At 38.9% G+C, this 14,739-nt stretch overlaps 1 protein-coding gene across 3 annotated transcripts in view; it reads left to right on the top strand.

The window, feature by feature from the left end:
- The window catches only part of LOC122552087 (transmembrane anterior posterior transformation protein 1 homolog), a 116,898-nt gene that overhangs the window by 59,534 nt on the left and 42,625 nt on the right, over positions 1–14,739 (top strand). For all 3 annotated transcript variants that reach the window (XM_043694615.2, XM_043694614.2, XM_043694617.2), the window contains 4 exons: positions 2,678–2,775; positions 4,798–4,867; positions 12,023–12,103; positions 14,571–14,680. In XM_043694615.2, the coding sequence (XP_043550550.2) occupies positions 2,678–2,775; positions 4,798–4,867; positions 12,023–12,103; positions 14,571–14,680 (359 nt within the window). The remainder of the gene's footprint in view (positions 1–2,677; positions 2,776–4,797; positions 4,868–12,022; positions 12,104–14,570; positions 14,681–14,739) is intronic.

The raw sequence follows: 14,739 nt of genomic DNA, 5'->3' as shown, positions 1-14,739 counted from the left end.
AGTCATTGGGAGGCTAATGGTGCTCCTTGTTGTTTCTGCGCAAGTGCTACAGCAATTGCAAGCAAGGGCAAATGTATTGCTAAACAGCAAAAGCAAAAGTTTGATACTCATTATATGAAACAGGAGCAAAAACAGACTATTCTGCCCATTAGAGATGCTCTGGTGCACTGTAAAAGATGTGCTGTTCCACATTAGTTGCAGAAAAATGAAATCATGTTCACTATCAAAATGTAATAACTGACATTCATTTGCTATATTTGTGCTGCAGCTATGAAATAAACTCGACATGGAAAGTTGGCTCGTTCCTTTAGTTTGTGAACGTTCAGAAATGCTGTATGGCTTGATCTCTGGCACTGAAATTTTTTTGATTCTTTTTCATGGAATGTGAGCATTGCAAGCAAAGCCAGTACTTATTGCCTAACTCAACCTACTCAACTTTTCTGAGTCGAATGTTGCCCCGTAGGCCCCTTTTAAATCTTTCCCCTCTCACCTTGAACCTGTGTCCCCTCTAGTTTTGAACTCCCCCAACCTCAAGAACAGACCTTGTATCCATGCCCCTCATGATTTTATAAACTTTTATCAGGTCACCCCTCAGCCTCCAATGCTCCAGGTAAAATAGCCCCAGCCTATTCAGCCTCTCCTAATAGCTCAAACCCTCCAGTCCTGACAGCATCCTTGTAAATCTTTTCTGAACCCTTTCAAGTTTCATAACATCCTTCCTATGGCAGGAGACCAGTATTGCATGCAGTATTCCAAACATAGACTAACCAAATGTCCTATACAGCTGCAACATGACCTTCCAACTCTTATATTCAATGCATTCACAAATAATGGCAAGCATACCAAATGCCACCTTTACTACCCGATCGACCTGCACTCCAATCTTAAGGAACTATGAATCTGCACTCCAAAGTCTCTTTGTTCAGCAACACTACCCAGGATCTTACCATTAAGTGTATAAGTTCTGCTCTGATTTGCCTTTCCAAAATGCAGCACTTCCATTTACCTAAATTAAACACCATCTGCTACTCCTCAGCCTATTGACCCATCCGATCCAGATCCCGTTGTACTGTGAGGTAACCACCTTCACTGTCCACTACGTCTGCAATTTTGGTGTCATCTGCAAACCTGCTAAGCATACCTTCTATGTCCACATTCAAATCATTTTTAAAAATGCTGAAAAGCAGTGAACTCAGCACCGAGTCTTGTGGAACACCGCTGGTCACAGGCCTCCAGTCTGTCTTCTACCTTCAAGTCAGTTCTGTATCCAAATGGCTAGTTCTCCCTGTATTCCATGTGGTCTAACTTTGCTAACCTTGTCAAATGCCTTACTGAAGTCAAAATAGAGAACATCTCCAGGACACCTGCACCAACCAACCCTACTGCCCCGTGGCAGAACACTTCAATTTCCCTCCCACTCCGCCGAGGACATGCAGGTCCTGTGCTGCCTCCATCGCCACTCCCTCACCACCCAACGCCTGGAGGAAGAACGCCTCAACTTCCGCCTTAGGACCCTTCAACCCCATGGCATCAATGTGGATTTCACCAGTTTCCTCATTTCCCCTACCCCACCTTATCGTAGTTCCAACCTTCCAGCTCAGCACTGTCCTCATGACCTTTCCTACCTGTCCATCTTGCTTCTCACCTATCTGCTCCAACTTCCCCTCTGACCTATCACCACTACTCCCACCTCCATCCACCTTTTGCGCTCTCAGCTACCTTCTTCCAGCCCCCCCCCCCCCATTTATCTCTCCACCCCCGAGACTCCCAGCCTCATTCCTGATGAAGGGCTTTTGCCCGAAACGTTGAGTTTCCTGTTCCTCGGATGCTGCCTGACCTGCTGTGTTTTTCCAGCACCACACTCTCGACTCCATATAGATCATGTCCACTGCTCTGCCCTCATCAGTCCTCTTTGTTGCTTCTTCAAAAAATTCAATCAAGTTAGTGAGACACAAGTTCCCACACATAAAGCCATGTTGATTATCCCTGATCAGATTTTGTCCTTCCAAATGCGTGTAAATCCTGTCCCTCAGGATTCCCTCCAACAACTTGTCCACCACTGATGTCAGGCTCACTGGTCTGTAGGTCCCTGGCTTCGATATTTAATTTTGTTTTCTGCTGCTTTTAATCTTAGTCAAATCTTTCCTTTATTTTTCTTTCTGTACCCGTTTTCATTTGTATTTATCAACTCTAATTTTCTCATTTACAATGTATTCTCCATCATTACATTGTTACCTTTTATGATCTTTCAGTCAAATTGATTAAAGAAATTCAGACGTATTTTACCTGCTCATTTGGATCCCATGTGTCATGCTTCCTTTATTGCAAAAATATCAGCTTATGCTTCCAATAACTTATCCAAAATAACATTATAATTCAGCAAAAGAAAGTCTTATCTACTCCACATCGAGCAAATAATGGTTAAATGATGCATTAAAAAAAAGGCGAAGTCTATGATATTCTCTGGTTGGTGATACTAAAAGGTGTCTTTGTGCTGATTCTTTTTTGTGCATATACTTTAACATGGTAACAAGTTTATTTTGTATATTGTAATATTAACAATAATAGGTAATTACAAGAGTAATAAGCAATTTTAATAGTTATATTTCTGTACTATAAATTTTCTGTGCTTCTGTTTCCCTTTTTCTTTGCTCAAACCTTAACAATTTTATTCCAGTCCTTCATACAATTCTGGTCATGGTACAAGCAACAACTTTGAATGTTGCTTTCAACTCCCATAACAAGTCATTACTTACCATCATGATGTCAAACAATGTGAGTATTTTTGTGCCCAAAATATTTCAAGCATGATTTCCTTCAGCTTTACTTGCAGCATAGTACTTGATCTGATTTTCAGATTTTAAAAAAAATCATATTTTATGCACGTGTAAATTCTAAGGATAGCTGAAGTGCATATATTTGAAAATTTCACCTCATTAAAAACCAGTATTTTAAAATTTTAGAATGACTCAAAACAGAAGGTGACCATTCGCTCTATTGTATTCGTGCCACCTCTTTGGAATAGCTATCCAATTGATGTCAATGGCCTGATCTGTTCTCCCAAACCTGTAGTTTTTGCCCTTCAAGTATTTATTCAGCTCATATTTGCATATTACTACCATAATCCTTTTCATGCAGTGCTTTCAGGATCATAGCAATTCACTGTGTAGAAAAGATGAATGCTTCCTGATGTCACCATTGATTCTTTTGCTTTCGAACTTAAATCTGTACTCTCTGGTAACTTTTGTTTTAGTAGTTCATGAGATGAGGTGTTGCTGGCTAGACCAGCATTTGTTGCCCATCCCTAATTGCATAGAAGGAAATGAAAAGTGGGTGTGGAGTCACATGTAGGCTTGACCAAGTAAAAGATGGCAGTTTCCTTGCCTAAAGGGCATTAATGAACCAGAAGTGTTTTTCCTACAATTGGCAATTTGTGGTCATCATTAGACTCTTAATTCCAGATTTTTAGTGGATTCAAATTCCACCATTGACCATGGTGGGATTCAAATCCAAGTCCCCAGAACATTAACTGGGTCTCTGGATTACCTCGTTTTTACCTCTGGATTAGCAGTCCAGCAATATTACCTCTAGGCCATCATCTCCCTTGATTATTTTGCCTCTGGAAACTGTTTGTCTTATTTACTCTATTAAAATTATTCATAATTTTGAGCACCTTGTTTTGGAAACCGAAGTATGTACTGTAGTTTTTAAATGTAATAAGGGCAACATAGCTCCCTCCTCTTCTCTCTGCCCCGCCTCCTACATGCTTCTCTCTGCCCACTCTTCCAGCCACTTCTTCCATTACATCCTGCCCCTGCCCACTTGTCCTCCCACATTTTGGAATTTTTGAAATCAATATGTTAGTGCTATTTAAACATTTCAACGAATAGAAACCTGACAAATTATGTTTTGCTTCAAATATAGCCCTAGCTAAGATCTAACTTCTAACTGCACAACAAGTGGCAGCTTTTCAACAAGTATGTCACTAATTTACAAAATCAGAAATTTTGATTATCTCTGACGAGCAGTCATATAAAGTTCAAAAGGCAAAATTGTTCCAGAAATTGTATTCTCATTTTTAAAAAAAAACAATCCGTTCATATTGCTTTCCTTTATTGGTCAGAGTATTGAGTACAGGAGTTGGGAGGGCATGTTGTGGCTGTACAGGACATTGGTTAGGCCACTGTTGGAATATTGCATGCAGTTCTGGTCTCCTTTTTATCGGAAAGATGTTGTGAAACGTGACAGGGTTCAGAAAAGGTTTACAAGGATGTTGCCAGGTTTGGAGGATTTGAACTATAGGGAGAGGATGAACAGACTGGGGCTGTTTTCCCTGGAGCGTCGGAGGCTGAGGGGTGACATTATAGAGCTTTACAAAATCGTGAGGGGTGTGGATATGATAAATAGACAAAGTCTTTTCCCTGGGGTGGGGGAGTCCAGAACTTAGCGGGCATAGGTTTTAGGGTGAGAGGGGAAAGATAAAAAAGAGACCTAAGGAGCAACTTTTTCATGCAGAGGGTGGTACGTGTATGGAATGAGCTGCCAGAGAAAGTGGTGGAGGCTGCTTTAATAGCAACATTTAAGAGGCATTTGGATGGGTATATGAATAGGAAGGGTTTGAAGGGACATAGATGGGGTGCTGGCAAGTGGGACTAGATTGGGTTGGGATATCTGGTCGGCATGGAGGGGTTGGACCGAAGGGTCTGTTTCCGTGACTGTACATATCTATGACTCTACTGATGATGTATTTTGCTGTTTAATATGCTCCGACTGATTTTAAATGTTTTTCTTAAATAGTTTGTAGAAATAAAAGGAAGTGTTTTCAAGAAGTTTGAGAAGAACAATCTGTTCCAGATGTCCAACAGTGGTATGTACAATTGTGTAAGCCAATATTTAGCTCAGTTGGAGAAAAAAAAGGACCATTCGTTTCATAAACTTGGAACTATTTTTCAAGTTTGATTCAAATCGGGGGTAAAATTTTGTGTTTTGACATCTTGTATGTTAAAAGTGCAATATGATGACAAGTTCTAGTTTTTGTTTTAGGGACAATGGGCAAGTTGCAGCCAAAATGCACTTGAAATGAAGCTGTTAGTTAAAACTTCCAGTTTATGGGAAGAGTAATTTACATAATCACAAATTTAAATCCTAAATGCACCAGTCTGGTTGGGCAGCCTAACAGAAGATAATTGTCTTTTTTTTTAACCCTTTCCATTAAAATATATTTAAGAATCTAAGAATAGTGACCCTTTGCAATTTTGTTAAGAAACGTTTTCATTATTAAGTATACAGTTCTTTACCTGTGAGTAACCTGATTTAAAATTGCTAAAATCTACTTAAAAATAGAGTATACTGAACTGTTTGATATTTTCATATTGGGAGGTGGCGGTGTGGTGATAATATTACTGTACTAGTGACCCCACAAAGAAGATGGTGAAATTTTAATTCAATGAAAATCTGGAAGAAAAAAAACTAGCCTGCTAGTAACTGAAACTGTTTTCAGTTGTTGAAATAATCCATTTGGTTCATTGGGGAAGGGATTTGTCATGCATACCTGGTCTGGACTAAAATGTGAATTCAAACCCATAGCAATATGGTTGACTGTTAAGTGGAAAATTAGGGGTGGATAATAAATGCTGGCCTTATCAGCAAGACCTACATCCTGTGAAGGAACTTTTAAAAATGAATTGGTGTTCACTTGGTATTTTCTTAGTAAATTAACTATATTTTTACATGTAAACACATTGGAATTGAGGCCCTGATCAGATCAATCATGATCAGCCTTTCCCCTAATTTCATACCAGCTGAGTGGGCCTGTGATCCATGCTTGGCAGTGACTTTGTAACTGAACTTTGTGCGTAGTGATCAGTGATGCACACGAAAAGGCTTGGAGCTGCTTTGCATGTGCATCTTAGAGCAGACATCAACCATGATCATATAAACTTGCAAAGCACACTTAAAAGACTAAATGGCCTACTCCTCTTAATTTTGTGTTCTATGAAGAGAAAAAGGCAGCATAAAAGAATACCCAGAATCTGGGACCTGAATTGGTAGCATAGTTGCTGGGTGACCTAGGCTAAGTTTGATGGAGACTTCTGGGATTTGTGAAATGGTCCAGAGGGGAGAGAGAAAACACAACTGCCGAAGTGACAGAAATTTTAATAACAGTGGAATTGAGGATTGGTATAGCTAAGAAAAAAAGTGTGGATTTCTGTGAAGTCAGACTGAGAGCTCCTGGCCTTAAATACACTCCCAACTTGGCTAGCTCTGTTGCAAGGATAGATATCTCATATTGTTCTTCTCCCTGCCACCTGCAGGGAAACAGACCCTTTGGTCCAACCCGTCCATGCCGACCAGATATCCCAACCAAATCTAGTCCCACCTGCCAGCACCCGAATCATTAAATTTAGATTCAAAACCTTCTGAAAGGTAGGTTTGAAAGGTCTTACCCATGCCCCTCACACATTATGCATATATTCAGAGCCAATGAGTTATAAAATAACAATGGAGAAAGTGAGGACTGCAGATGCTAGAGATCAGAGCTGAAAATGTGTTGCTGGAAAAGCGCAGCAGGTCAGGCAGCATCCAAGGAGTAGGAGAATCGACGTTTCGGGCATGAGCCCTTCTTCAGGAATCCTAAAGAAGGGCTCATGCTCGAAATGTCAATTCTCCTGCTCCTTGGATGCTGCCTGACCTGCTGCGCTTTTCCAGCAATGCATTTTCAGTATAAAATAACAATGTCAAGCATGGAAAAGGTGAGGAGAGAAACACCCAATCAGAAATTTGTTTTGAGAAAAACATTCTGTTGTCAGCCTTACAAAAGTGTTAATCAGACAGAGCCATTGATTGTATCAGTAACAGGAACGTTTCCCTCATGTCTTACCTCTTAATCTTGTCCAAATCAACATACAGCAATCGCGACTCACAACATTGTTATTGGCTCAGTACTGCTATCTGCAATGGCCTAGTCAGCCATTCAGTTCAGGGAAATGGTGGACTTGCTGGTGGTATCCATGTGTGATGAAAGAACAAGAAAAAAAACTAATAAATGGGAAAGAAAATCAACCTTTGAACATATACTTCTGACTTAGTCGTCTCTACTTCATCTTGATATTTTTACGATGCTAGTCTCTTCTGTCTAATCCATAATTTCCTACCTCCACTCTGCTGTGTTCTTCACCTGAAGCTAATCTGTTTTGGAAACCTATTGCCCAACAAAAAAGCTGTAATCCAGTATCAACAAGGCCTAACTGTAAATTGAGTCAGTGCTCTTAACACTTTAAAGGAGCTAAACCAACTTCAGACCAGTTTCCAGTCACCTGGAAAGCAACTTTTCTCTGTTATAATTACTACTAAAGTTCCATAAGCTTTGATATTTGTATGTTAAACTGAAAACCATTTTTATTTTGAGTAATATCAGCTTTTCCAGTTTACTGCTAAAAGAAGCCTTTATCTTATAAAATATTTCTTGTTATCAAACCTGGAGTCTTATTCAATACCTGAGGGCATTCCACAGTCATAATTCTCTCCCAATGCTTTTAATACTTGATGCTCTGAGTACCAATAATACTGATAAGCTCTAACCTGCAATTTTAACACATCTTTTGTTTGTTTATGTAATGTGGGCATAGATGGCAATGTCAGCATTTATTGCCCTTTCCTAATTGCCCTTGAGCAAGTGATTGTGAGCCACCTTATTAAACCACTGAAGTCTATTACTGAGTATGTTTATCCATAGTTATGTAAGGAAGTGAGTTCCAATTTTTTATTTTCCAGTGAAGGATTTGTTACATAGTTCCAAGGCAGGGCTATGTGTAATTTGGAGGGGATCTTGCTGTTAATGTTATTTCCATGCATTGTTGCCCATGTCCTCTTAGGTGATGGGATCAGTGGTATTCTCTCACTTGGATGGAACATGTGTTGAAAGCACAGTGATGAGTCACTGTGATGCATCTTATTAGTGGTATGTGCTGCTGCCACTGTGCGTCAGTGAGAACAAAGAAAATTTACAGCCCAGGAACAAGCCCTTCAGCCCTCCAAGCCTGAGCCGATCCAAATCTACTGTCTAAACATGTCGCCCAATTCCTAAGCATCTGTACTCCTCTGCTGCCCACCTGCTCATGCATCTGTCCAGACGCATCTTAAATGAATCTACTGTGCCTGTTTCTACCACCTCTGCTGGCAATGCATTCCAGACACCCACCACCCTCTGTGTGAAGTACTTGCCGCGCGTATCCCACTTAAACTATTCACCTCTCACCTTGAAAGCATGACCTCTCATTATTGAATCCTCCACCCTGGGGAAAAAGCTAATCTCCATCCACCCTGTCTATACCCTTCATGATTTTGTAAACCTCAGTCAGGTCTCCCCCCTCAATCTCCTTTTTTCTAATGAAAACAAACCTAACCTATTCAACCTCTCTTAATAGTTGGCACCTTCCATACCAGGCAACATCCTCGTAAACTTTCTCTGCACCCTCTCCAAACCGTTCACATTCTTTTGGTAATGTGACGACCAGAACTGTACACAGTATTCTAAATGTGGCCGAACCAATGTCTTGTACAATTTTAACATGACTTGCCAGTTCTTATACTCAATACCCCGTCCAATGAAGGCAAGCATATCATATGCCTTCTTGACCACCCTATCCACCTGTGCAGCAACTTTCAGGGTGCAGTTGATTTGCACTCCCAGATCTCTCTTCCCATCAACTTTTCCCAAGGGTCTTCCGTTCATTGTATAATTCGCTCTAGAATTAGACTTGCCTAAATGCATCATCTCTCATTTGTCTGGATTGAACTCCGTCTGACACTTTTCTGCCCAACTGTCCAGTCTATGTATATTCTCCTGTATTCTTTGACAGTCCCTTATGTTTTCTGCTACACCACCAAGTGGTGGATCGATTGCCAATCAGGCTATTTTGTTTTGGGCTTCTTGAGTATTTTGGAGCTATACCCATCAAAGCAATTCGAGAACGTTCCATCCCAGTCTGGACTGGTGTCGTGTAGATAATGAGGGACAGGTTTGTGGGGTATCAGGCGGTGAGTTACTCACTGCAGAATTCTTAGTCTCTGACCTGCTCTTTTAACCACTGTGTTCGTGGAGAGTCCAGTTGAGAGTCTGGTCAATGGTAACCCCCACAAATGTTGATTCAGTGACAGTAACACTATTGAATGTCAAGGGATGTAGTTAGATTGTCTCTTGCAGGAAATGGTCATTGCCTCGCATTTGTGTGGCACGAATGCTATTTGTCACTTGTCATTTCAAGCCTTTATATTGTTCAGATCTTGTTGCATTTGAACATGGACCACTTCAGTATCTGAGGAGTTGTGAATAGTATTGAACATCGTGCAGTCATCAGTGAGCATCCCCACTTCTTGTCTATTCTGAAGAGTGGGCTTAATATGAGGGACTTGAAATCTCCTGTTATTATTATCCTATTGTTCTAACACTGCTCTGAGATTTACCAATATACCAGCCTTTTTATCCGTTCCTGACCAGCCATCTATAGTACACCCACAGCAACATTTTTGTCCTCCTTTGTTTTAAGTCCTACCATATGGCCTCATTTGAGCAGTCTTCTAAGGTATCATCTGCTCTTACTACAGTAGTTAACTCCTTGATCAATATTGCAACACCGCCTCTTTTAACCACAGGCCCCATCCCCACACCCTACCCCTAGCCTCCCATCCATTTCTCCTAAGGATTCTATGCACAGAAATATTGAGCTGCCAGTCCTGTCCCTCCCTCAACAATGTCGCTGAGATAGTAAGTATATTACATCCCATGTGTTAATCAGCACTCTCACCTCATCTGCCTTACTCACAAGTCACCTTGCATTAACATATAAGCCTTCCAGTCTTGCCAGGCTGCCTGTTCTTTAGGCAGTATTCACAATGCCTTCTAGATCGACTAGGTGCTTGTCAGTGTACATCCCTAATGTACCTCCATTCGTATTCCATACCCCTGTCAAACTAACTTATACTTTAGTATTTAATGAGCCCCTGAAAGCACCATAGCATGCATGTCTATGAGCCAAATGTTGGAAAATGGGATTAGAATAGATTGGTGCTTGACGATCAATGTGGACACATTGGCCTGAAGACCTTTCTCCTTGCTGTTGAAATTCTTGACTCTTTTTAATTTGCATTCCATTATTTCTACTCTCAACCAAATCTCTATGCTTATCAATAGAATGCCGAAACCAATAAAGGGCTAGTTGTGATCATATTAACATACTCTATTCCTGCACCTGAAGTCGAAGTTTGCTGTGCCATTGAAAAGGATCATAGCTGATCTGATTGTAACCTAAGATCTACATACCACGTGCATCTAACCTGTCAACACATGCATAACAAGAATCTGTCTACCTTTATTGTAAAACTATTCAAAGGGTCTACTTCCACCATTGTTCCAGGAAGAATGTGCAAACCCCTCAACCCTCTGAGAGAAAATCTTTTTCCTAATGTCTGTTATAAATGGGGAAACTCCTGACTGAATTAAAATTAACTTGCTTATCTGAAAGGAGTTTGAAGGGAAAAGGAACTGGTCTTGCAGATTTAGGAGGAGAAAGTGAGTCTGCAGATGCTGGAGATCAAAGTTGAAACTTTATTGCTGGAACAGCACAGCAGGTCAGGCAGCATCCAGGGAACAGGAGATTCGACGTTTCGGGCACAGGCCCTTCTTCAGGAATCATTCCTGAAGAAGGGCCTGTGCCCGAAACGTCGAATCTCCTGTTCCCTGGATGCTGCCTGACCTGCTGTGCTGTTCCAGCAATAAAGTTTCAACTTGCAGATTTAGGCTAATGGAGTAAAGATGACGTTGAGTTTATGGCCAGTTGAAATTGAGAGGCCCAGAGTAGTTTGGGTAAGATTGAGTGAAGGAATAGTTTGATCAGGTGATGGGAAGAGAAAATATCTTGGATTGAGTAATGGTGGAAGAGGAAGGGATAGGGATATGGAATACGAGTACTGATTGAAGAATGGTAGGGAAGGGGTAACTATAAGTTGAAACCAAAAGAGAAAATGTTGGAAAATCTCAGCAGGTCTGGCAGCACCTGGTAAGGAGAGAAAAAAAACTGACATTTCGAGTCTAACTGACCCTTTGTCAAAGTGTTGACAAAGGGTCAGTTAGACTCGAAACGTCGGCTCTTTTTCTCTCTTACAGATGCTGCCAGACCTGCTGAGATTTTACAGCATTTTCTCTTTTGGTTTCAGATTCCAGCATCCGCAGTAATTTGCTTTTAACTATAAGTTGATATTGAGTGATGAATACAGAATAGGTTTAGTAATGATGAGAGACTGAGTGAATTGAGTTGATGAAGTCACAACAGTTTTGTCATGGCTTAGTATGATACAGTGTCTGGTTGGGTAGAACAAATAGTTCTGCTAAGAAAATGCTGCGAAGGGCAAGCAACATGCAGTTGAAATTAGGGCATTGCGTAGTTCTCATGAGCAGTGTGCAAACATCATTTGGAGACCTATATGTTTTATCTAATCATCTGCGGTAAATATCAGATTTACAAATAGGTATATTGTCTCTTAATTACCAAAGCATTTTCATTTTAAGCTCTATCAGAAATGCTATGGTAGATGTATAACTTTCTAGTTGTTTGCAGTGAACTCTCAAATTTCTGTTGCTATCAGTTGTATGTGGCCTGATTTGGAATAGACTTTCATGTACTTTTAAGACTAGCATTTATTAAACAGTGCAGTTTGTTCTTATAGTGCTTCAAACCATGTCAGTCATTTAGACTTTTAAAGGCATTGGTGCAGTAGAAAATAAAATGATGATAATATATGGGATAACTTGTACAACATCTCTACAATTATTTTTTCAAAAGTTTCTGTACTCCATGTGATTTTATGTTGGAGATGCTATGAATTGTTATTTGCTATTAAAAAAAAGAGTGCTTAGAATGTCATGATAAAAAGATACAATTATTATATCATGCAAGTTTTATATAGAATAATTTCTAGGTGTCTTTTGCTTTGTCATATAATGTAAGAAAAAAATCTTTTGCAGATATCAGAGAGAGGTTTAACAACTATGTCCTTCTGCTGATTGTTTGTTTGAGGAACATGGAACAGTTTTCGTGGAACCCAGGTATAAATTCCTTGCAGTTAATTTCAGTTTTCTCAGGTCTATTCTAATTTGCAGAATAATATGTGCTTCTATCTAATGATATTCAGCCGTAGTTTAGTTGTGATTTGAATTGCTTAGTTTATTTTCAGTATTTTTCATTTAAAGTGAATCAATTTTCAATAGCATTTTGTCTTACTTGAATAGACTAAATTGAAGTTGAACAGAGCAAATTTGCCCATACATATCCTGAATTTCTCTCACAATATTTCTGGGGATTTGATCATGTGGGAGTTCACATCATCCACTCTTGTGACTACTGAGGAGCTGCAGAAACCATGTTACTTTTTCTGTCGCTCTTTTCAAGTTTCTCAAAATGACCAGGAGAGTCACTATAGAAATTCACCCCATTAATTTAAGTTGTCCACTTCCTTCATATCCAAGATTTCTTACATTAATTTTAATATGCACTTGTAATTTATTTCTCTAGTTCATTAAGTTTTATTGTCTTAGTATGTCATGTAGTATGTAACTATATCTACGTATCTTGCATGGTTTGGGTCTAAAGTGAATTTCCGTTGAACAGATTTATTTGTACAATAAAACAGTAATTTGTCCAGAATTGCCACGAAAGATTAAATACATTTGTGTTGGTATGAGCTCCAGATTAATTCGTGTTTGAATTAATCGTTAAATGCCATGAGTAAGAAAGCAAGACTTGTATTTATGGTAGTGACTTTCACAACCACAGCTGATACTGCAGTGCTTTACAGCCAATGAAGTACTTTGCACCCACAAGCAGTAAAATATTGCCCAAATAATCTGTTTGTAATATTTATTGAGGAATTAATTTTGACCAGGCCACCATTGGTAAGTTCCCTGCCACTTTTCAAGATTGTGCTGCAAATTTGTTTATAGCTAACTGAGAGGAAAGTCAGGGAAAGATAGTTTAATATCTCATCTGAAAGATGGCATTTGTAACAGTGTACTTGTGCAATATTGCACTGGAGCATAAAGTTTAACATTTCAAGCGTGATTTGAGCCCTCAACCTTCTGATTCAAGGAAAGACTGCTGCCAATTGAACCTTAACTAACATTATTATAACTTCTGTGGAATTAACTTATTTTCATCTGACAATGAAATTATTGCTTTGTATTGTTATGATGATGTGTAAGTTGACAGTTTCCAAACTGATTGGAACAATAAGGCCTCTTCCATGTGACCACTTGGTGACGGAATAGGCAATTATTATTCTCCATAAGATTGACACACGGTGCATTCACAATTCACTTAGCTTTCCTTAAGTATTTGTGTTTAGATTTATTTTATAAATATTCTTTTAACACATCCAGGACGCCTCAAGACAGGTTTCAAACCTGAGCCATAAGTGTGTTCTAATTTTTTAAAAGATGATTATTGATGTTATCCCAAAGTTCATGGAGAATGAAATAATGTTATTGGATTTCCTGCCATTGGAAATCCCCGTTGAATCCCTAATGTCTTAAACTTTTAGTGCAGTGTATCACCAACGTTTATATACCCCAACTGCCTACTGTCTATGGAGTAATTGGATATTTAATTTTTGAAAATGATTTCTTCACAAACTCCAAACAGACCTATAAGCTTTCTGGAATCTTAAATGCTGTCACCATGGTATTGGAGCAGATCACATGATTTAGTGGTTTCCGTGGTAACTGTATTTACTGAAAACCAGGGAAAAGTCAAATTTTATTTGCTGTGCTTCACTTGGAAAACAATTTTTACTTGCATGCATTGAACTCATATTGCATAGTAACACAAAACATAAATAACTTGAATTTCTAAAGATCCTTTCAGGAGATTTCCAATTCTTACAGTCAGTGAAGTATATTCAACATGTAATCACTCTAATGCACTGTAGGAATGTCTTCTAAAAGAATGCTCTATTTTCTCCCTTATTTTTCTTTTCCTTATCTGTGTGAAAGTTTGCTAAATTAAGCAAATTAAGGAATGACGCACCACAGATATATCAAGTTTATTGATTTACAAAGATGTTTAAATACCTTTACTTGAAGTTCTAATTAATTATGCTGAAATGCTTTTTTGACAACGGTAAAGTGCATTGCACACTGACTGCTTGGAAGTTGTCTGTGACTGTATGTTTGAGTTTTGAAAGTAATTGTTACTGATGAGAACTATACTGTATTCAAGGACCTATCAATAAACAATACAAGAAAGTAATTTATTTAGTTTTGAAGATAGACAGATCTTTTGCTATTCTAACTCCCTAGAATTAAGAGTGAAGGTGAAACATGGAGAGATGGAATGGTAAGCAAAACAACAGGAACTCCTGTAGCCTAAAATATCCTCAAAAGTAACAGAGTATTTTTGAATGGATAAAATTTGGTAGGAGATTGTTTTAGTTAACTGCAAATATATAAATACAAAATTAATTATACTGAAGCTGGAGAATTATTTCAGTAACTCTCAGATTTTATTTCTCATTTTCAGATCATCTCTGGGTGTTGTTTCCAGACGTTTGCATGGTAATAGCATCTGAAATAGCTGTGGATGTAGTTAAACATGCTTTTATTACAAAGTTTAATGACATTACAGCTGATGTGAGTATGTAGGTAATTATTATTATATATAATAGAATTTGTAATGCTATCATATTGTT

Source organism: Chiloscyllium plagiosum, unplaced genomic scaffold, assembly GCF_037043375.1.
Source record: "Chiloscyllium plagiosum isolate Xiang-an unplaced genomic scaffold, Cpla_swu_hap1 HiC_scaffold_1, whole genome shotgun sequence".
Taxonomy (NCBI): domain Eukaryota; kingdom Metazoa; phylum Chordata; class Chondrichthyes; order Orectolobiformes; family Hemiscylliidae; genus Chiloscyllium; species Chiloscyllium plagiosum.
The sequence above is the reverse complement of the archived record's forward strand: the minus strand, read 5'-3'. Positions and strand labels throughout refer to the sequence as shown.